The sequence below is a fragment of the Phascolarctos cinereus genome, unplaced genomic scaffold, assembly GCF_003287225.1.
Source record: "Phascolarctos cinereus isolate Bilbo 61053 unplaced genomic scaffold, phaCin_HiC Scaffold_5;HRSCAF=322, whole genome shotgun sequence".
Classification (NCBI taxonomy): Eukaryota; Metazoa; Chordata; class Mammalia; order Diprotodontia; family Phascolarctidae; genus Phascolarctos; species Phascolarctos cinereus.
Genome location: NW_027555958.1, coordinates 35,256,686 through 35,280,285, shown reverse-complemented (window position 1 = coordinate 35,280,285; position 23,600 = coordinate 35,256,686). Strand labels below are relative to the sequence as shown.

General features: G+C 42.9%; 1 protein-coding gene across 2 annotated transcripts in view; it reads right to left on the bottom strand.

The window, feature by feature from the left end:
* NOS2 (nitric oxide synthase 2) overlaps window positions 1-23,600 on the bottom strand; it is a 52,351-nt gene that overhangs the window by 18,100 nt on the left and 10,651 nt on the right. For both annotated transcript variants that reach the window (XM_078154804.1, XM_020963177.2), the window contains 10 exons: window positions 20,588-20,672; window positions 19,770-19,892; window positions 18,054-18,202; window positions 13,714-13,876; window positions 12,800-12,891; window positions 10,292-10,433; window positions 10,002-10,141; window positions 7,933-8,107; window positions 7,266-7,367; window positions 1,692-1,886 (listed from right to left, as the gene is read on the bottom strand). In XM_078154804.1, coding sequence (XP_078010930.1) covers window positions 1,692-1,886; window positions 7,266-7,367; window positions 7,933-8,107; window positions 10,002-10,141; window positions 10,292-10,433; window positions 12,800-12,891; window positions 13,714-13,876; window positions 18,054-18,202; window positions 19,770-19,892; window positions 20,588-20,672 — 1,366 coding nt within the window. The remainder of the gene's footprint in view (window positions 1-1,691; window positions 1,887-7,265; window positions 7,368-7,932; window positions 8,108-10,001; window positions 10,142-10,291; window positions 10,434-12,799; window positions 12,892-13,713; window positions 13,877-18,053; window positions 18,203-19,769; window positions 19,893-20,587; window positions 20,673-23,600) is intronic.

Below are 23,600 nucleotides of genomic sequence, written 5' to 3'. Positions count from 1 at the left end.
AATTGGAACACTAATGCACTGTTGGTGGAGTTATGAACTGATCCAACCATTCTGGAGAAAAATTTGTAACTATGCCCAATAGGCTATAAAACTGTTTATAACCTTTGACCCAGCAATGCTAAGTCTGTATCTCAAAGAGATCAAAGAAAAGGGAAAAGGACAAAAATATTTATAGCAGCACTTTTTTTGTGATGGCAAAGAATTGGAAATTGAGGGAATGCTCATCAATTAGAGAATGGCTGAACAAGTTGTGGTACATGATTGTGATGGAATACTATTGCGCTATAGGAAATGATGAGTAGGATGCTTTCAGAAAAACCTGGAAAAATTTACATGAGCTGATGCAAAGTGAAGTGAACAGAACCAGGAGAACATTACACACAGTGACAGCATATTGTATTATGATCAACTGAAAGACTTAGCTACTCTGATCAATACAATGATCCAAGATAACTCCAAAGGACTTATGATGAAAAATGCTATCCACCTCTAGAGAAAGAACTAGTGGATATGAGTGCAGATTGAAGCATAATTTTTTTCACTTTCTTTATTTCTCTTCCTTTTTTTTTTTTTGCAACATGGCTAATACAGAAATGTGTTTTGCCTATACATACATGTATAATTGATATCAAATTGTTTGCCTTTTCAAATAGGTGGGGGATGTGTGGGAGGGAGGGAAAGAATTGGGAATTCAATTTTTAAAAAAAAAGAATGCTAAAAATAAATAATTTTTAAAAAGAAATGTTAGTTCAGCTGTTAACACAAATTCACAAAGGAAAATTTGATTTCAGTGATATGGGGAACTCCAAGGGCGGGAACTTCTCTACCAACTCAGACCCACAACCCACCTACAACATGGAAAATTACCTGAGGCTCAGAAAAGCTAAGTGATTTACCCAGGGTCACTCAGTTAATTAATAAGTGTCAAAGATTATATTTGAACCTAGGTCAGTTAAGGAATGGCTGAACCTATGTCTCCCTGATTCTAAGCCTGGTCTTTTACCCACCATGATGAGCTGCCTTTATTTTGTTGTTTTTTAGTCATTAAACAATATGCAGAAAAGAGCCAGTGTAAACAACAAACCTCCCTATCGGAGGAGAGCTGGTTGAATAGAGTGTATCATTGGCTCTGCCACCTAATAAATCACCTTTTCTGTTTGGGCTGAGAGGGAACCTTTTCTGTAATTTAGAATCATAGATTCACCATTTCATTTTTTGTCTTTTGATCTTCAGCATCAGCATAGTGGCTGGCACACTGGTGCTTAATAAATGCCTGCTACTTGATTAATTGATGTATACACACGTTGTTTCCTCCCCAATAGAATGTAAGCTTCTTGAGGTCAGGGATCATTCCATTTCTGGTTTTGTAGCCCCAGCATCTAGTACAATGGTTAGCACATAGCAGGTGCTTAACAAATGCCTGCTGCTTAATTAATTGATGCATATACAGGTTGTTTCCTCCCCAGTAGAATGTAAGCTTCTTGAGGTCGGGGATCATTGCCATTTCTGGTTTTATAGCCCCAGCATCTAGTGCAGTGACTGGCACACCATAAAGAGGCAATTCCTAAATGCTTGTTGGACAAATGACCCTCTGCTGAGCTCTTTCAGGCTTAGCGAAAGGGGAGGCCAGAAGTGAACACAGTGCCAGACAATACTCTCTAGAATGGAAGTGAGTGTGAGGGCCTGCGTACCTGGTAGTAGTAGAAAGGAGAAAGAATGTAGTTTAGCATCTCCTGATGAAACACGGGGGTGATGCTGCCAGAGATCGGTGGGACCAGCCAGACCCAATCTGCCGGGCAGCCGCCTCGAGACTTGTGTTCATTCTGCATGTATTTCATGAAGGATTCCGCTGCGGAGTGGTGATCCATGATGGTGACATTTTGTTTCTAAAACAAAAGGAAGTGCAAGGTGATATAGTGAGCTGGCAAGGGGCAAAGAATGTAGGCAGGCCTCGTTTTTCACTATCTGTAAAATGGGAATGACAATCATCCTTGGTCCTATTCTGTACTATTCTGCAACTAAATGAAGCAAGAGACAATTCAACAACAGGTGAAATAAATGGGAAAACAATGGAAAACACTTCCTTGGGAGGAAAAACACTTCCAGAAACATCACTGTTAATTCTGGCCATAAAGAAGCTGTGATTATGTCAGTACAGAGAACTCCTAGTGTGGGAATTCCCTCTATTGATGGAGTAAGGTCCAGTGGACAGTGTCCTGGCTCTGGACTCAGTAAAAGGAACTCAGTCTAATCCTGCCTCTGTCATTTACTTCCTAGATGCCCTTGGGCAAATTACTTTAACCTTCTTGACCCTCAGTTTACACATCTGTAAAATGAGGGGGTTATAGGAGAGAAACCAACAACAATAATAATAACTAGGATTTACAAAGTGCTTTACATGTTATCTCATTTGATCCTCACAACAACCCTGTAGGTGTTAGTATTCCCATTTTACAGATGAGAAAACAAAGTCAGAGAGAAGTTAAGTGATTTTCCCATGATCCCACGGTAAATGTCTGACAGTAGATTTGAACTTTGCTCTTCTTGATTCCAAGACCTGCACTATATCTGTCACAACACTTGGGAGCCTGCAGGTGGCCTCTGAGGTATCTCCCAGGGGTCTGCTGTTTGCCAAGATACAAGGCAGAAAGCCATGATCGAGTGACTTCAACTTTCTGATTCTCAAAGAGCCAGATAACAAGGTAGATAGAGTGCTAGACTTGAAATCAGGAAGACCTGAGTTCAAATCCTGCCTCAGACACTTAGTAACTGTGAGACTCTAGGGAAGTCACTTGACCTCTCTCAGTCTCAGTTTCCTCATCTGTAAAATAAAGTAATTAGACTTGGTCCCCTCCAGAAGATCCCTTCTAGCTATAATTCTAATTTATATTCTCACTGTTACATATTACTAGTGTGTATATTATAGACAAAGTATTACATATAGTATATATATATTAATAATATATATTATTATAATTATATAAGCTGATTGATCACACTGTTTAAGGTTAAATCAATACTTGGGGGTATGGCCATAACCATCTCAGATAAGAGGTAGCTAGGGGTCATAGAGAATAAAGCTCAGAGTCAGGAAGGTGGAAGGCTGAATCCTGCTTCAGACATTTACTAGGTGTGTGACCCTAAGCAAGCCATTTATCCTCATGGGCCTCAGTTTCCTCATCTGTACAATGCACAGGTTAGACTCTAAGGTCCCTTCCAGATCTAGATCTATGATCCTTTTTGACCCTAACTTGTATTTTGAAGTCTTGGGGACACTTTTGTGAAAGGATTTTCAAAAGGATTTGTGGAAGGATGACACTTTTGTCAAGTACTAGGACCTTACTAGATCTGGAAGAACAGAAGCCTAGGAAATTGTCTCATTGAATTCCGGTTGAATTCAATTGGATTTAATTAAGTGAGCGAAGGGGCATAGCCTCAACATCTCAATATGAAGCAGAGCTGGTAGCACATTTTCCTATCCTTATCTCAATTCTGCCTGTTTCACAAATAGGGTTGGGATTCCCCGGGATAGGAGTTATGCTCACATAGCTCTTTCTGAACTAGGTCAGCTTCCAGACAGCCTTTTTTTTCCTGTTTGTATCCAGGTTCTTACTTCTGTTGAAACCAAATAGCCTAATTGACTTTAGAACCCCTAGGGAGTTCATAGAAGCATAGTCCTTGGGTGCCGTAATTATAACTAGGGCAGAGACAACCAGGACTTTGTCCCAGGCACCAAAATTTAGAAGGATGATAGTACTCACAGTCCTTCAGCAGCATATCAAGGAGGGGGCTTAATTAGAAAGATTAGTTAAATGACTAATATGGTAATATGTTTTGCATGATTGAATACACATATCCTATATCAAATTGCTTGTGGTCTCAGGGAGGGAGGGAGAGAGAAAATTTGGAGCTCAAAATTTTTTAAAAATGGAAGTTAAATTTTGTTTTTACATGCACCTTGGGAAAATAAAATGTTATCTATAAAAAGAAAGATTAGTTAAAGTAAGAAACCATGAGGCTCCACCCCAAGTAAGTGCCTCATTGATAACCCCACAGTTTCTACCACTGTGATTGAATACCATTTTGTACTATTTGCCCTCATACAAAAAAAATCTCTTATCATGCTTTTAATGGAAAGGACCCTAGAAATGATGTGAAATAAGCCTCCCACTTTACAGAGGTAGAAACGGAGAACCAAGGAGGTGAAGCTCAGCTCAGACACGTCTGGTTTGATTCACTGATGCCAGCCTCTCATTGCCAGCTGCTATCAGCAACGTGGAGAGAAGCCGTTTGATAGGGAGCTGGGCTTGGCACGTTTTTTTTTTCCCCTCTCTGTTGGGATGTCTCAATATCTTTGACTGCTATTTGTTGCCCCAGCCATGGAGAGCTGGTGTGAGAAATGTCTCTAATTTGTTTTAAATACACTTCTCACTCAATCTGCTGCTGTTTCAAGAAGTGTGATCAGTGGCAGAGCTGCTAATGAAATGTCTGAAGGGGCTCGTTAACTGTTAGTGATTCACTTCTTGAATCAGGTCCAGTGATGCTTGTCGATGGCACTGCTCCCCTCAGAACAAATGGCTCCATCTATAAACATTTCAGCCAAAGCTGGATCATCTACCTTGACCTCATTTTACAGAAGAGGAAACTGAGGCTCAGAAAAGGGAGGAGACTTTTTTGTCTGTTTGGGAGGAAAAAAAAATCTCTCCCCAAGAAGATTCTAAACATTTTGATCTTTTCCCTTCAAAAGTCTATGTATGATATCTTATCTTTTCCAAATGAAAGGCCAGAGTCTTTGTCTAGGCTTCTAGCATTGGAAGGTAATATAGTAATGGCCTGCAGCTTTCTACCTAGTCAAAGGAGACACTGGAAACTACTTCCTTATGGGGGCTACTGTCTAGTCATTGACCCAGAGGATCATAACTTTCAAGCTGGATGGGTCTTGAAAAGTCACTGATGCCAACCCTCTCATTTAACCAACAAGGAAACAGAGGCACAGAAAGGTTATGAGACATGCCCAAGGTCACACAACTGCTATGGGGAACAAGGTCATAGAGCTGAGAGGGACCTCAGAGGTCACTGAATCCTACATCTTACAGAGGAGGAAGCAGGTCAAATGACTTACCCACAGTCACAGAGCTACTAAGCATCTGAGGCAGGATTTGAACCCAGGTCTTCCTGACTCTCAAGGTACATGGCTCCCCCACCAAGCCACACTGCCCTTGGAGCATATAGGAGGGGCAAGATAATGAGCAGGGCTTTAAGGTCTCATCATTCAATAGCTGATTGAAGGAACAGGGAATATTCAGAGAAGACTTAAGGAGGAAATGATGACTGCCTTCAAGCATTTGAAGAGCTGTCATATGGAAGAAGGATTTGACTTTTTCTACTTGGTCTGAGAAGAAAACACTATGACCTCTGGGTGGAAATTGCAGAGGCTAATTTAGACTAGTGTAAGGAAATATTTCCTAGCAAGGAAAGCAGATTGGGAGGCATGTCTTGGCAGGGAGTGGCTTGCCCTCATTTGAAGACTTTAACCAAAGGCTGGATGACCACTTTTGGGGCATTTCCTAGAGGGAATTCTTGGCCTCTGTGGTCCCTTCCCACTCTGAAATTCTGTGACTCTATGATATGACCTCTTTGTGGAAGAAAAAAACAGTTTCATAGACTGGTAGAATCATAGAAATCCAAATCTGGAAAGACAATCCAACTCCTTTCATCTTACGAGAGAGGAAACTGGGGCTCACACAGGTTACGGGACTTGGTATAGCTTGGACTTCTCAACTGAGCCAGCTCCCATCTATGGTATGAGACAATATCCCCATTATGAGATGAAAAAGGAATCTGAATTATTCTGATCTATAGCTGATGATTCTCTCAAGGATGTGAAAGCAAAGGTACCAGGGGAAAAGAAAGTTTCTCTCTCTGTCTCTCTCTCTCTCTTTTTTTTTTTATCATTGTCTTATTAAAAAACAGAATAGGCAGAAAGAATTAGCTACTCCATAGCTTCATTTCTTACCTAGCCTTAGTCACTGGATGGGTGTTGCCTCAGATCAACTGAGACCTGGGAAAGACCTTAGCTTAAAAAAGCCAATATCTCCCACTGCATCCGAGGCCATCTCCAGTCCTCCTGATCTATGTCTTGCCATTGGACCCAGATGGCTCCTGAGGAGCACAGCCCTGCTTCACTTAAACCCAATTCTCTTGCAAGTCATGACATCACCTTCCCGATGTTGTGGTCCTCTTTGAGCACAAAGGACAAACAATGACAACAACACCACCAGAGCACTGATCTAGGAATTTGCAGCCCAGCTCTGCTCCTAATTGGCTGCATAACCTTGGACAGTTCATTCAAACTTTCTCAGTCTCAGTTTTCTCAACTGCAAAACAAAGGAAGAAACCTTTCCTCTAAAGCGAAATCATGGCAGGTCAATTAGTTAGTCAACAAATATTTATTAAACACCTACTATGTACCAGACACTATGCTAAGTGCTGGGCATGCAAAGAAAGGGAAAAAAAGCCCCTGTTCCCCAGAAACTCCCAGTCTAGTAATATCAGAACATTTTGGTTCATTTCTCAGCCTGGCATGATGCATGGATTGCTGGTCTTGTAGACAAGAAGGCCCTGGTTCAAATCCTGCCACAGAGGCTTGCTACTTGCGTGATCAAGTTACTTACCCTCCCTGGTACTTGGTTGGGGTTGGCCTAGATGAGGTCCAAGGTCCCTTCCAGCTCTGGATCTATGACCCAGTGAAGCATACCCCCTGGGGACTGGGAGCAAGCTGCACTGTTTCCTTCCCAGGGAGGATGGAGCCACAGCGACCCAAGCCCCTGGGATCCCTGCCCAAAGGCCTTTGCTCCAGAGAACTTGCCAGGTGTTTGATCCGAGGGTGGGGCCGGGCTGAGGAAGGGGTCCAGAATGCTTTATCCTGGAGGTCCTCCAGCATGTTTTCAACAGCCCATTTTGTGTGTTCATAGGCCCTCACTCCAGACAAAACCTCAGGGGGACAGGACTTGTTCCTGACGGCTGCTGGAGTCTCCCTCTCTCTGGTTACGTTCCATTTACTCTGTCCCTATCTCCCATGTACTTACTTAGAAGGGAGCCGTCTCCCCATGAGAACTTAAATTCCTTCAGGGCAGGGACTGGGTTTCTGCCTTTCTTTGTGCCTGGCACATAGTAAGTGCTCAATAAATGTTTGTTTATTGAAAAAGGAAGGGAAGTGTTTACCTTAGTAAGGACAGAGAATACCCCGTAAATGCCTGACTTACTTGGAAACTGTGTAGCACAGCCACATTGATCTCAATCACTGCCCTGTCCTTCCAGAGAGAAGACAACTTGTGGGTTTCCAGACCCATTCTCCTTCCAACTTCCTGCAGGGAGGCAAGAGGACAGGAGCCGGTTAATCCCTTTAAGGCAAAGAGATCAAAGAAAGAGGAAAAGGGTCCATATATTTTAAAAAACAACATTACCAGTATCTCCTTTTGTGGCGTCAATGGACTGGAAAGTAAGGGAATGGCTGAACAAACTATGGTATATGAATGTAACGGAGTATTATTGTTCCATGAGAAATGTCAAAAGGGACAGATTCTGAGAAACCTGGGAAGACTTGCATGAACTGATGCAGAGTGAAATGAGCAGAATCCAGAGTACAACTTAGACGATAACAACATTACAAAAATGAACAGTCTTGAAAGACTTAAGAGCTCTGCCCAACGCAATGATCAGCCATGATTCCAAAGGGCCAACGATGAAGAATACTGTCCGTCTCTGGACAGAGGAAAGACAGATTCATCATGCAGAATGGATACACTTTTTTGGTCCTGGCCAACGTGGGGATTTGTTTGGCTTGGCTATTCCTGTTTGTTACAAGGGTTTTGTTTCTTATTTTTTCTTTTCCTTTTCTTTCCGTCTGTGGTTTATCTAGCTTTCTCTTACCTCTAGGATATTGTACCTCTGGACATCACAGAAATCTCGGACACCGATCTCAGTCCCCATGTACCAGCCATTAAATGGGCTCCCGGGGAACTCTAGGCCACCCACTTCCAGGAGCATGTTGGCCACGGCAGGCAGAGCATACCACTTCAGATCCAGTTCCTTGAACCACTCATACCTGTTGAGGAAGGAGGGGATGTTGCAACTCAGGGTCCCTGAAGAACATTGAGTTGAGATCCAAAGGACCTGACTTCAAACACTGCTTACTCTCAGTGCAAACCCAGGTAAATTACTTCTCTTCCCCTCCCCTGGGCCTCAATGTTTTCATCTGAAAATGAGGTGAGACTAGATGATCTAGGGAGGCAATGTGGAGTAGTGGAAAGAGTCCTGGTTTGGGAGCCTGAGTTCAAATTTCAGCACTGCCATGTGTTTCTTATGTGAGTAAAACATTTAACCTTTCTGTGCCTCAGTTTCCTTATCTGTAAAATGAGGGGATTTGATCTGTGACCTCTAAGTTTGCTATGACCTGATGTTATCCCTCTTTGGCCAGAAATACTTTCAGAAGGACGCCACCAAAAAAACTCTCTGCTTTTGGGCCAGAGAAGCAATATGGTGCAGTAGCCAGAGTCAGGAAGATGTACATTCAAATCCTACTCTCTGGCGTCCTCTTGAGATTATGAGCTCCCTAAGGGCAGGGATTATCTGTGCCTTTCTTCATACTCCTAGTGTTTAGTATAGTATCTGGCATAAAATCAGGGCTTAATAAATGCTAGTTGACTTGACCATTACTTAGTTTTGTGACTTTAAGCAAGTCCCTGAGCCTCAATTTCCTCATCTGTAAAATGGGGATAAAAATAATAGAAACAGATAATACAGGATAGGGAAAGGGAACAGGATACAATGTTATTTCATTACAAGGCTTCCCCCCCCCCAAAGCAGGAGAGTGGAAGGAAGAGAAAATGTCTCTTAAATAGAAATATATATACATATATATATATATTTGTACATATATATGTATATGTATATACTACAGGGTTTAGGGTCAGGGGAACTGGATTCAAATCCTGGCTTTGCTACTCTCTGTGTGACTCTGGTAAAGTCACTTAACAACTTCCCTGGGCTTCAGCATCCTATCTGTAACATGAGGGGATTGGACCAGATGTCTTTTGATAAAGTTTCCAGCTCTAACCCTTTGATCATATGACCTTTTTATCTCTAAATCTACAATGTTCTCATCATGTAATCTGTAATCCCCACCCCACAGGGCCCTTGGGATGCTCCAGAGGAATAAGGTACATAAAACCCTTGGTCAGTCTTAGAGCACTACCTAAATGTTAGCTGTTATTAAGATCAAGCCAGGAGATTTTAGCTGCCTGAGGGGAATTGAGATCAGTAGGTAGTTTCTCTTTTTTTCCTTTTAAAAAATCTTTGGTTTCTTTATATCTGCCCTTGGTGCACAGGATAAGACTGTGTCTGTGGTCACTCAAGCAGGGGCATTGATGAGATAATGGATGGGGTTTTTGAAAGCTGATCCCTGAAGCTGGACCCTCATGGTGCTGCAAAGGTCAGGGAGGGTAGGCAGTGACTGGGGAGACATGCCCCCCGTATTGGCATCCTGGGGGAGAATCCCAGTCACTCTCACCCTGGCTACAGCTCTAAGAGGACCTGACAAAAAAGTGCAGCCCCCAATTTGGGTCCCTGGAGTGCTAACTGTGAATGAAAGTGCCTCTGAAGGATGCTTAGAGAGGGGATCCAGGATGGAGGAGCTGGTGTTGCAATAGAAGCCTCTCTCTGAAGTCCTCCTCATTTCCACTCCTCCCTCATGCGTCAACACGCTTTCATATGTCTTCACTCCAAAATGAAAGCACATGGTTGCTAGAGAAGGTAGCTGTGATATGGCAGTCTATGAAAGGAATTCCCTCTTGGCTTTAAATGGATGCCATGTCAGCTTTAGGGGAAAATTATTGCAAGGTTCTTTGGGGGCAGAGAGTCAAAGCCTATAAAATGTGCTGGTGGGGGATGCGGCATGCAGTAAAGACCAGACTTCTAATCCCTCTGCTCGGTCCACTTACTTGGGATGTTCTATAGCCACCTCAAGGACAAGGTCTTTTGGGATGTCAAAGACTTCTGGATCCTGGCCATTGGCTTGTAACACGAGAGGCAAGATATCAAAGCGGCCATATTTGGGCACCCATCCCAAGTTTATGCACAGCTGGAGAGGGAGAAAACAACATAGTGATTGACACTGATGGTGATTGGGCATTGAGACTCCTTTGGGGCCCTCTTGCTGCTTGCCCTGGGACTTCCCACCCCGGCCCCTGACCACTGGCTTTCCCAATGGAGTTGGAGAGGATCTACACACCTGGGTGAACTCAATGCTGGCGGCATCTCCTACGATGGAGCCATCTGGCATCTGGTAGCCAGCATATCGAAGGAGCTGAGCATTCCAGACCCGGAAGTCATGTTTCCCATCACTCCTCTGGGGAAAGATGGTAATGGCTGACCTGCCCCAAAAAAAGGGAGAATGTGTGTTTGGCAAGTAATATTGGCCTCCAGTCAGATCTCCTGGAAACTGCCATACCTAATGGGGGTCCAGGAAGACAGACCACTCAAAGGGGTAATGGTCCCTCTTGTCCTTCACAAGGAGGCTTGGACTCAATGATGAGAAAGGAAATGAGGTGTACTTTGGGGTTGAGGTTTGGGGAGGATGCAGCAAAAGGAGGAAGCAGTAGTAGGTTGAGACCCTGGAAACTCAACCTCATGGGCTGCCTCCCTCAGTTTTTGTCCTTTTGTCATGCTTGCCCTACTTTGGCTCTCTCTAGGTAGGGCCGATGCTGAAAGGGATCTCAGGGGTCATCCAGTCCTAATGCTACATTTTACAGATAAGGAAACTGAGGCCCAGGGAGGTTGTGACATCTAAGTCACTTAACACATGCAGTAAGCTTCAGAGATGGAAAATGAACCAAGGTCCTCTCCTTCCTCAGCCAACATTCCTTCCACCATGTCATTTAATCCATCACTAACCATTTATTAAACAGCTAGTATGTGCCAGCCGCTGAGCTAGGCTCTGGGCAGACAAAGACAAAAATGAAACAGTCCTTGCCCTCAGGGAGCTTAAATCCAATGAGGGAGACAACTTGTGCAGACATAAGTATATGCTGAAAAAATAGAAAATAAATACAAGATAGCTTAGGGTGGGTGGGCACTTGCCATTGAGGAGAGCCACATAATGAGGAGGTTGTATGAGATAACCTCATAGAGCTGGGAGGAACCTCAGTGGTCATCTAGTTCACTGATTTCTTTTACAAATAAGGAAACTGAGTCTCATATAAATGAATTGACTTGCCTAAGGACATATGGTCAGTAACAGAATCAGGATTTGAATCTATATCTCCTCACTAAAAAGCCTTTGGTCATTCCATTGTATTATGTTGCTTCTGCCTCTGTTTCAGTACAACCTCTGCCTCTTGTGCTTATGATGGGGAGAGTCGGGGGATGGCATTGACCATTGTCTCCAGCATAGCATAACCATATCAGTTCGGGATTTGTTAAGAGGCAGGATTCCAACTGGCAACCAACCCTAGGCAAAAAGTGCCTCAAAGGTCACTTCATCTTCCTCTGCCTTCACCCGGCTGCCCAAATGATCTTCCTAGAACACAGTTCTGACCCTGTCACTTCCTACTCACTGAATACCAGCAGTTCTCACATCCAGGGTCAACTCTAAAATCCTGTTTCTGTTTTAAAGCTCTTCATCGCCTGGCCCCACTTCCCTTCTCAGTCTGCTTACATTTACCACCCTCCACACATTCTACCATCCAGTGACACTGGCCTGGCTGGAACTTAAACAAGACACTCTTTTTCCAGTCTGTGTTTTCACTGGCTGTTCCCCCACGCTTGGAATTCTCTTCCTCCTGGCTTCTTCAAATCTTTGCCAAAATTCGGCCTTCTACCAGAAACCTTTCCTGGTTCCCCTTCATGTTAGCACCTTCCCTCTGAGACTGCCTTCCATCCACCCTGTACATATGCTATCGGTAAGCAGCTGTTGGCATGTCGGTGCCCTCATTAGATAGTCAGCTCCTCAAGGCCAGGGACTATTTTTGATTTTCTTTGTATCCGCAGCACTTACTGCCTGGTACACAGTAAGTACACAGTATACAGTAGGTGTGTAATAAATGCTTGTTGACCTACAGACAGGACTTCATACAGAAAGCGATTCACTCTTAATTTATAAATCCACTCCATAACCACCTCTGAATGAATACATTGGGCAGCATGGCACAATGGATACAGGACTAGATTTGGAGTTAGAGACCTCAAGGCCAAATCTTGGCACTGCCATTTAGTGCCTCAGGCCAGTCACATGACTTTCCTCAGTTTCCTCTTCTGTAAAAAACAAGAGGGTTGGCCCAGACGATCTTGAAGTTTTCTTCCAACTCTAAATCTATGATGAGTCTATGTTTAAGTATCCTCAGTCTTCTAGTCTAGAAGTTACTAAATGGAAATCCAAACTACCAATTTTCTTTCTCTTCTTTCTTTCTCTTTCTTTCTTTCTTTCTTTCTTTCTTTCTTTCTTTCTTTCTTTCTTTCTTTCTTTCTTTCTTTCTTTCTTTCTTTCTATCTTTCTTTCTTTCCCTCAAAGTGACTCCAAGCTAGAGGGAGACAAAAAAAAAACAAACCAGATGTAGAGATGATGAATACCAGGGTAGGGCTAAGCATGCTACTTGTCAGGGAATCTTACATCCTTTTCTTTCTATCTTAATTTCCCAGACAACCCTGGGCTACATCTCTGGGATGCCTTTCCCATAAACATCTCTAATGACTTAAAAGCTAGAGATTATGGGGGTGGGGGTTTATGGAAAAGAGGTCTCACCTGATATTTCCATTGTTGGTTGCATAGCGGATATGCTGACAGATGTGCTCAAACATCTCCTTGGCTGTTGTGCAGTTTCGAGCATCAAACACCTACAGACCCCAACGAACCCCAAGACCAAGGTCATCGATGACAGTATAAATGTTGGTCCTCATCCAATTATTGTCAGAATCTAACAAATCCCCCAGGGTAACTTCAACATCTCCGTATTTGTATCAAGCCATAGCACTGCTTCCAAAGCAGCAGATGTTTTAATCAGCTGGGAAAATGAAAACCCTGTCCTTTCATTCCTGATCATCGTCATTCTTTTCTACTCCTAAACAGAGAATTAGACACTGTGATTTCATTGGTATCAGGAACTTCCAGATGAAGAACTCTTCCAAATGTGAATCAGTAGCTTCCCTTAGATGGTTACTTGGGACACCAAGGGTTTAAGTGACTTTCTCAGGGTCGTACAACCAGTATATGTCAGAGGCAAGATTTGAACTGAGATCTTTATGACTTCAAGACCAACTCTCCACTATGTACTGCTGGCTCTCACCTTCTACATAGTGAGCACTTAATGAATGCTTGATTAATGGGCAGGTATTGTAGGGATAATAGTATTAGCATTATATAATATTACAAATCAGTTACTGTATTGATATGCCCACATTAACAAACAGCCAGTGACCCACACCCAGCCAGAGGTACTGGATGGCATAAGCAAGCCAGAGTGAGTCAATGCTCCTTGGGAGCTGATATTTAAAACTCAGCACCGGGACTTTTGACCAATGATCTGTGCCGCTGTGCTAACAGCTGCCAAACCAACTGGTGTGTCCCAGGGGAGCTGTCCCAGGAGGCCTGAGTGCCTCCCCTCCCCTTCCCCTTCCATTGAGGTCACAGCCTCTCCATCTCACTCCCCAGAAGTTCACCTGCAGGTTTGACCACTGGATCCTCCCAATGCACCGAGGGGCATTTCTCCAGGCCTGCTTGGTTGCATAAATGAGCTCATCTTCCGTCAGCTGGTAGGTTCCTGTTGTTTCTATCTCTTTTGTTACTGCTTCCACTCTGGCCAAATGCTGCTCTATTTTTGCCCTATGGGACAGGAAAATGTCAGGAATAGAAACAATAGGAACTGACTTATTTCCCCCCTCCCCGAAGATCTGTGATTTCAACCTTATGGGAGAAGTTCCTGCGTGGAAACTCCCTTTACCAAAGCAGGTGTGCAACTTGCCTGTAACATGTGTCGTAGAGAGAAATTCAGTGACTGGCCTGTGATCACCAAAGTAGTGAGTGTCAGAAGGGGGAGGGGTCCCCCTGCTCCCAGACTCTAAGGCCAGCCTTCTATTCACTACACTGTGCAGGATCATAGGATCATAGATCTTGTGTTGGAAAGGGCTGCAGGGGACATCTGGTTCAACCTCATATTTTTGTATTTAGGGGAGCGAAGGCCCAAGGGAATGCACTGACTTGCCCAAGATCACAAAGGTAGTAAGTATCAGAGTTAGAACTGGAATCCAAGTTCTCTTACTAGATAGTCAGTGCTCTTTCCATGGCAAATTTCATTGGATTTTGAGTTGGAAGGCACTTTAGACATCAAACCTAACTCCTTCCTCTTACAGATGAAGAACCTGAGGCCCGGGGAAAGTAAATGGCTTGCCTTTGGATGTGCAGGAGAAAAGGAGCAGAGCCATAATTTTAATGATTTCCTCCAAATCCAAGCCCAGTGCTCTCACTACTGAACTGTACTTCCTCTTCCTCCAAAGTCCCAATCCTGGGCTCTTGACTTTAAATTCCAAATACGAATCATAAACTCCTTGAGATGAAGGGCTGCCCTGCCTCTCTCTGTGCCATATCCCAACAAGATGCAGAATAGTCTTCTGCAAATCCCTGATGCTTGCACAGTGCAGTGAGAAAGGGGCTAGATTTGGAGTTAGAGAGTCTGGATTCAAATCTTAACTCTTCCCCATACCAGCTATGTGACGTTGGGCAAGTTTCCCCCACCCCAATCTGGCTCTCACTTTCCTTATCTTAAGGGTTGAACCAGCTAATTTCTAAGCTCCTTTTCAGCCCTAAATTTATGGCCAACTCACTCTGAGAAATACCTGTTGGTATTGAACCTAGACCTGGAACTGACAATAACTTTTGTAGGTCAGGTAAAGAAGTTTGGGGTCAGAGGACCTGAGTTCAAATATTGACTTTACTATTTCATACTTATCTGACATTGGGTAAGTCAAATTTCCTGGATCTCAGTTTCCCTATTTGTAAAATTATAAGAGCTGTGTGTGAATGTGTGGGAGTTGACTAAGTCCCTTCCAGCTCTAGAGCTATTTCCCTAAAAATCATTTAACTTCTCTGGGCCTCAGTTTCCTCTTTGGTAAAAGAGAGAATTAGACTCAATGGCTTTTGAGATCCTTTCCAGCTAGAAAGCTATGGCACTCCCCTTCCTCGGACCTCAGTTTCCTCATCTATAAAATGAGGGGGTTGAACTAGATGATCTTTAAGGTCCCTTTCATTGATCAGTCTATGATGCCAAGTCTACACCCTGGACTACGATGTCCCTTAGTTTCAGACACCAGTAAGTGCCATGAGAGAATGGATTCAGAACTGAAATGCTTCAAAACACACACACACACACACACACACACACACACACACACACACACACACCCCATCACAACAACCTTGAAGTTTCTACAAAGACACTTGAAATGGCAACAAGGAAAAGTATTTCAAGAACAAAGTCAGTCTTGATTACAGATAGGATGGACAAGGCAGAACAAAATGGCCTTTTAGTCAATGAAGACGGTCTTGACAACCCTCCTTTTCCTTGATAAAAAGGAGGCCACAGACAAAACACTCAAAAATATTTATCCCCAAGGACACAATAGGAACACAGGCTCACAAGAGCATACAACAGGAAATCAGCTCCAAAACAGGACTTTTGGAGGACTAATAATATCTCTTCTCCTTACCTCCCATCCCCCCACATCCCATACACAAACACGCAGACCAAGTCAGACCTGGTTGATGATGGGAATGACACAGGTTGACAGAACACTATTATTAATCACCCAAACCTAGGATGGATGGATGAATAAATAAATATTTATTAAACACTTTCTATGTGCCAAATACTGAGCTAAATTCTGGGAATACCCTCCCTCCCTCAGAAAAAGGCAAGATAGTCAATGTCCCCAAGGAACTCACTCTAATCTTAGGATCTAGGCTGTAGACCTGGAAGAGAGCTCAGAGTTGAGGCCTGTAATTCAACTCCCTCATTTTACAGATGAGGAAATTGAGGCCTATAGAGACAAAATGACTTGTCCAAGGTCTTCATGCCTGTTCATATTGAGTGACTTTTGTCTGTGACCTCCCATAAACTCACCATAGGGAGTCCATCCTAGGGCTGCTTCCTCAAATTGTCTTCTTACATCATGATGAGGATTCTGGCTGTCCACCTATCATCTCTTATCATAATAATCGTTATTATTGTTATTAAAAATAGTTATTATTATTCTATCTTCCATTTGTATAGTGCTTTATGCTTTTCAGAATGTTAACACCTACATAATCTTGGTGAAAAGGATCATAGACCTAGAGTAGAAGGGACCTTAGAAGCCATCTAGTCTCATAGCCTCATTTTCAGATGGGGAAATTGAGGCCCAAAGTGCTTGTGTTGCCCAAGGGAGTAAGTGTTGGCATCAGCATTTGAACCCTTTGCACCCCTCCACCCCCAAATACAGCATTATTTCCACTGTACCATGCTGCTTCTGTCTTATTCAATATCTTCTCTACTAAAGATTTCAAAATGTTAACAATACCTACTATCTTATAAGGGCTCTTGTCCTGGCTCTGCTACTTACTTTCTCTGAGATCTTAAGTCATTCCCTATCTCTGGGCCTCATTTTTCTCCTCTGTTAAATAAGGGAAGTGATGACCTCCATGGTCCCTTCCAGTTCTGATAGCCTATGATGTCATAGCTCTGGAGTGAAGGATTATAATGTTCATTTTATAGACAAGAAAACTGAGGGCCAGAAAGACACAAATGCTATCTGATGTCAAACAATGAAATAGGGTTCCTAAATGCCAAGGTATAGTGCTCCTTCTAATATCCAGACAGAAGAAAGATGGCACCCCTCATCATCAATAGGATGGACCCATTTGGGTTGCTTTTGCAATAGTAGGCTTGAGCTGTGTTGGATCAGTTACACACCTTTACCCACTCCCCTTCTGGGGATCCAGGATGGGTAGTCTGTGGCCATATAACTGAGTTTTCCTCTGACAAACTCACCGCCTTGTGCTGGTCCATGACCTGGTCTCACTGGGCTTCATAATAGTCCATATTAATCACTTGACTTGCTGAAGAAATACTAGCAGGACCTCCCTAAGAACAGGAAGGTTAAGGAGGAAAAATCTTTGGGGAAGAAATAGAAAGCCACTAGATAGTGAAGTGGGTAAGGTGCCAGGCTTGTAGTTAGGAAGAGTTGCCTTCTTGAGCTCAAATCTGGCCTCAGACACTTGCTAGCTGTGTGACCCTGGCCATGTCACTTAACCTTGTTTGCCTCAATTTCCTCACCTGTAAAATGAGCTGGAGAAGGAAATGGCAAACCACTTCAGTATCTTTGCTAAGAAAACTCTAAATGGGGTCATAAAGAGTCAGACACAACTGAAATGGCTGAACAACAAGAAAAGCAAGAAAGTCCAGGACTCAAAATGATCTTCGGTCACCAGGTGAGCTGAAAAGTTATAGAATATTGCAGAAAATTCTCAGGGAAGTAGGGTGAGACAGTGGAAAGAGCACCAAGCCTTCTATCCAATTCCCCTCTGTCCTTTACTTCCTGAGTGACCTTGGACAACAAATCATTTCATTTGGGCCTTAATTTCCTCATCTGTCAAATAAGGAGAGGGTTGGATCAATGACTTCTAAGGTTTCTTCCAACTCTAAGTCTGTAATTCCATGACCTTGTGATTCTTCCTTCTCCCAACCCTAACTTAGCCCAGGTTCACTCATTTTTTAGCACTAGATGAGCTTTGGGAGTTTTGAGGAGAAATGTAGTCCTGTCTGGGCTAATGAGCCCCTTGAACATCTTCTGTGCTAAGCACATGGTAGACACTGGATGAGTAAATAACCTGGTGAATGATCTGTCCTGCACACACACATACATACACACACACACACACACACACACACACACACACACACACACACACACACACAGAAGCAGGGGATGGGGGGAGAGGGAAGAGCTGGAAAGGGAAATGGTCTTACTCTTTGAAGGAGCTGTAATACTGGTTGATGAAGTCGATGGCTTGAGGCAGAAGCTCTCCCGGAGGGATCGGACTGTCTCTAGTCCCTCTTGTCATACTCTTAGGGGTCATGATTGACCCCCGGCAAGTTTTCGACTGGCAATCAATAGCCTGAAAAAAGAGTGGATGGATGATCATAGGTGCAGAGTTGGGAGGGATCTTCGTGTCCATCTGTCTGGTGTCCTCATTTTACAGATTAGGAAAATGAAACACACAGAAGTGATCCCATAGCTAAGAAGTGTCTGATCAATCAGTCAACCAATAAACATTTATTAAGCACCTATTATGTGCCAGGGATACAAAACAGAGGCAAAAGGCAGTCCCTGAGGCAGGATGGAAATGCGTCTTCTTGATTCTAGGTCCAGGGCTCTATCCACTATACCTAGAGTGTGAGAGAAGGTCAGGGAAATGACCCAAAATGTTTATGCTCTGCTTACGTTAGCACCAGGCATCTCCTTTTCCACCATACACACCTTCCTTGCTTATTCACTCCACTTTGCCTAAACCAGGCTTTCTGCTCCTTCTCTTTCATATCGCGGTTTTCTCCTTTGTTGCCCCCAGGGACAACCCTCCATTCCTACCTAGTTTGACAGCCTCCTGCTTGCCTTGTAAATATCCTCCCTCCTCCATCACAGGTTGTCCCCAGCTGATAATAATAATAGTAATAATATCTAGCATTTATATAGCATTTGAAAGTTTGCAAGGCACCTTACAAGTAATATCTCATTTGATGTTCACAACAACCCTGGGAAGGAGGCACTATTGTTATTGCCATTTTACAGATGAAGAAACTGAGGCAGACTCTGGTTAAGTGACTTGTCCATGGCCTCACACAGCTAGGAAGTGTCTTAGGCTGGATTTTGAACTCAGGTCCAGAACTCTGCCCACTGCAACCCAGCTGCTACAGCTAAAAAAATGCAAAGCGCTGTCACCTTTATCCACTCTGGGCCCTTGAGACACAACATGATATAGTAGAAAGGGTGCTGGTTCAAATCCCAGCTATTCCACTTACTACCTGTGTGACCTCAGGCAGACCATTTAACTTATCTGAGCCTCAGTTTCCTCATCTGTAAGGTAAGGGGATTGTACTAGGGACCTCTGAAGTTCCTTTGAGTTTTAGAGCTAGGGTCCTTGTATGGTTGGTCACCCAATCTGTCCTCCTGTACAGCCTCCGGCTCAGAATAGACATGACCCCACTCCTTATTTAGTGCCTCCAGCTGAACTGCTTTCTCATTTTCAAACGGTCACGTTGGAGCCCCCACAATTTCCTTCTTGCTTCCTGGCTTGTTTGTAAACGGGGCATCCAGAGGACCCTGAAGGGTGCTTTAAAGTAAACTTCAGTAGGAATGAAAATGGACTGGGAAGAAAAAAATCTTTGAATGCAATCCAATAACGTGGAGATTCTCTCAAGCTCTGGATTAGCCATCCTCTATCTGAACAGTTTCTTAAGATATGCTAATTAACATTTGCTTCATCTTCTAACTGATTATGGGGTGTAATTATCTATTGATATTCTGGGTGTTTGTGACAGGTCAAATGACAGGAGGCCGTAAGCTCCTGAAGGTCAAGGACTGTATCTGTTTTGCTGCCTTCAGGGGGGTAGCAAGCACAGGGTATGGAACCCTCCTCCAGTCCCTTTTGAGAAGGATGGTTTTAGAGCCTTGGGCTACTCACTCACCAATTTGGCTTTGTGGTGTAGAGTGTCTTGGAATGTCATTCCATTGCCCCAGTTTTTAATCCTCACATGCCTTGGACAGCCTGATAGAGCATGGGTCCCCTTGACTTGGGGCTCAGGCGTCTTCTAGATAGGAGGAAACAAGGTGACAGGTTAGTCAGGGTTTGCTAAGTATATTCCATCTAATGACAAGGTCCAAGTCTCCTGGACTTGTGGGATCAACTAGCACCTAATACTAAGCTTTACATAGAAGATAGTCAATGACTATTAATTAAACCAATGAATAAATTTCAAGAAACCCTGTCCCCTTACTGACAGGTCTTGATAGGGATAGAGGAAGCAGACAGAGCGGGATCAAGTTTCATGTGTCATCTTCTCTTCTGTTGAAACTTTAGGCCGCCTGTACTGAGTCACAATTAAGAGCTCTGAATCCTTGGGACCCCGAGTGGCCATACCAAATGCTTCTTCATTCCATGATCTCTAGTAACACAGACTAAAGAAATTGACCTAACAGCCAATGTGGCTTAGTACTGAAACTAGAACTGAGGAAGACATTCTAAGCTCCTTCCCCAGGGGACTTAATGGACTGTTTCCCTATACTCTGTACCATGTTTTGGGAGTGCCAAGATCAAATGTACTTAGTGGGATGTTTTAGCAAAAGAGATGGATGTGGATGGCTACCCTCAAATCCAGAGATGCTATATCTAGCACCCCAAAGGGCATGTTATTGTGGTCCATGAGTCCCTAGAGTAAAGGATCAGGTGTGAGAGGATGGTCTATACCCTGGACCGGGAATAAGGGTTGGGACCTCCTCCACTGACCTTTGTCTCCACCACAGCTGATTGTCGTTGCTCATTCCAGGGTTTGCTCAGAGTGTGAGGCTTAACATCATCCTCTGTCAGTGGACTGTGAAAGCAATGATAGTAATAATAATGATGACAGCAACAATAACAATAATTAGGATAATAATAATTATAATAATAATTGGAGCTGACATTTATATAGTGCTTTACAAAGTATCATCTCAACTCCCTAAGTGCAAGAATTAGCACCATCACTTTACCAATGAGGAAAGTGAAATTTAGTGAGATGGTGACTTGGACGATGTTAGCACCAGGACATTGAGGAATCCAGGCAGCTAGATGGCACTGTAGCCAAAGGGCTGGAGATAGGAAAACCTGAGTTTAAACCCTGTCTCACTTAGTCACTTACTAGCTGTGTGACCTTGAGCAAGTCACTTAACCTCTGCTGGCTTCCAGTTCCTCATCTGTGAAATATCTGTTTCCTTGTCTGTAAAATGAATGGGTTGGACTAGCGCGTCCCCTTCATCGCTAAATCTATCATCCTAGAATCTAGGTCTTTCTCATTCTGGGTCCAGTGTTTTCTGCTGCTAGGCAGGATAATCTAAGAATCTCACTCTGTCAGAGCTGGAAGGGAACTTGGAGGTCATTGGGTCCAATCTCTTATTTTACAAGGGAGAAGACAGATCCAGAGAGGGAAAGTGACTTATGTGCCTTAGTAGCTTAGATGGCGAGCTAGCTGGGGCTGGTGCGGACGACTGCTGAGGTCCCTTCCAGCTCTAAATCTGTGATCCTGAGGTCTGGCCCAACCCTTTCATATTACAGATGGGGAAACTGAGCCCCAGAGAGATTAAGCAATTTGCCCAGCTGCTGGCTTGCGGTAGAGCTGAGTCTCAGTCAATAGTCAATAAACATTTATTAAATTTCTACTGTGCCCAGCACTGTGCTAAGTACTGGGGATATAAATACTAAAAAAGAAGAAAGACAGTCCCCTGCCCTCAAGGAGCTTATACTCTAATGGGATTTCATTCTTCTCTGCTACAAAACTCCAGCTCTACTTTAATATATAAAAGGGGCAAGGGGGAGAGAACCAAACCCAGTGGATAAAAATGGTAACCGCAAAGTACCAAGAAGCATAGTGGAGGAAGAAGTCTCACAACTCTGACTCGAAAGTCAAAGCACTGGGGTTCAAATTCTACCTCTGATTCTCACTTCATGGGTTACCTTAGATGAGTCACTTCATTTTCCCTGAGTCTCAGTTTCCTCATCTGTAAAATGAGTGGATTGAAATAGATGTTCTCTGAAGCCCTTTCCAGATCTTAAAGTCTATAATCCTGTGAGATCTAGACTTTGCATGGTCCATCCTCTATTATTGTGATTAGTTAAGAGCTGCCTCTATTTACCCAATTCATTGTGGAAGAGAATTCTCTATTTGTCTGCACAGTTGACTGTTCTATGAAACTCACCTTAAAAGTTTCAAAATCACAAGCATCAACCAAAAGTTGAGTTTGAACAGGGATGGCATATGTAAGAACATGTAAGAACACATTTCTTATTAGTTAAAATGACAACAATAGTAATAATAGTAATAATAACCCAATGACATCCTACAATGCCTCATCATGGTGTGGAGATGACCTTTACTTCTCAAAGGCTATAATATCAATAATAATATTTCTTACCTCAGTATTTCAAGGATCTGTGATTTTGTTGGCACATATGGGCACCCTAACCACCAACGTAATTTGCAACCTCTCAGTGACTTAGTAAACAATCTTAGCAAGTTGCCACGGCTAAAAATACATCACCCTGGGGGAAGAGCTCAGAACCTAGCTAAAATGGCCTTCAGATGACAGGCAGTCTAGGAGTAGCTATGCAGCAGAAGCCTTTCCAGCATGCTACAACTCCAGGTGGGGCTCAGGCTGAGCTTAAAGACATTGAGAACTCTCAGTTACCTCCATACCAATGGGAGGAAGTGTGGAGTGGTGGAAAAAGTATTAGACTTGGAATCAAAGGACCTGGACTCAAATTCCAGCTCTGCCACTTAGCTGTGAAAGAGGCAAGGCAAAAAAGAGGGGAAAGGAATCAAACCCAATGGACAGAAACATCAATCACAGAGCTCCAAGTGACAGAATGGAGAGTGAATGCTAACTCTGGAGTCAGAGGACCCAGGTTCAAATCCTGTCTGTCTTTTTATATATACATATACACACATATACATGTATATGCATGTACACACATATACATATTATATGTGTGTGTATTATGTATATTTCATATATGTTTGTGTATTATATAGAGAGATATATTCTTGTCTTTTCCATTAAAACGGAATAGCTTCTTGAAGTATGAGACATGTAGGATATATTTCCATATTTGTATCTGAATCCTTAAGCACACTAGGCATTTAATAAATTCTTATTGACTGATTGGATGATTTATGAAGTTCATGGGGGGAATATCAGGGGCTGTGAACAATCTGGTGAGAGAGAACCTAGACCAATGAAGTCAGAGACCTTTGGAAGTATCAGAATAATCACAATAATATTAACTGATATTTAGCAATCAATCAGTCAGTTAGATGAGGGGTTCATAACTTGGGGATCCATGAACTTGTTTTTTCTTTTTGAACATTTTGATCACTTTATTGCAATGCAATCATCTTCCTTTGTAATCCTATGTATTTTATGGTATAGGTTTAAAAACTTGATTCTGAGAAGGGGTCCATAGGATTCCCCAGGCTGCTGGCCAAGGTGTCCATAGCACACAAAAAGTTAAGGAGCCCAGATTTATATAGTGAAATACAATTTATGAATTCCTCCTCCCTAGGAAATCTAAATTGTCTGGTCTTAATCGGTGTTTTCCCCCATCTTTTTCAAAGAAGGAAATAAAATTAATATGGCATGACCTATTTTTTTAAATGGATATAAATTTTAAAACTTTTATTTATTTTATTTTTGTTTTATTCCATAACTTAAAAATAAAATAATTTTTAAAAATTGATATATTTTGTTTTTAATGTCATATTGATTTT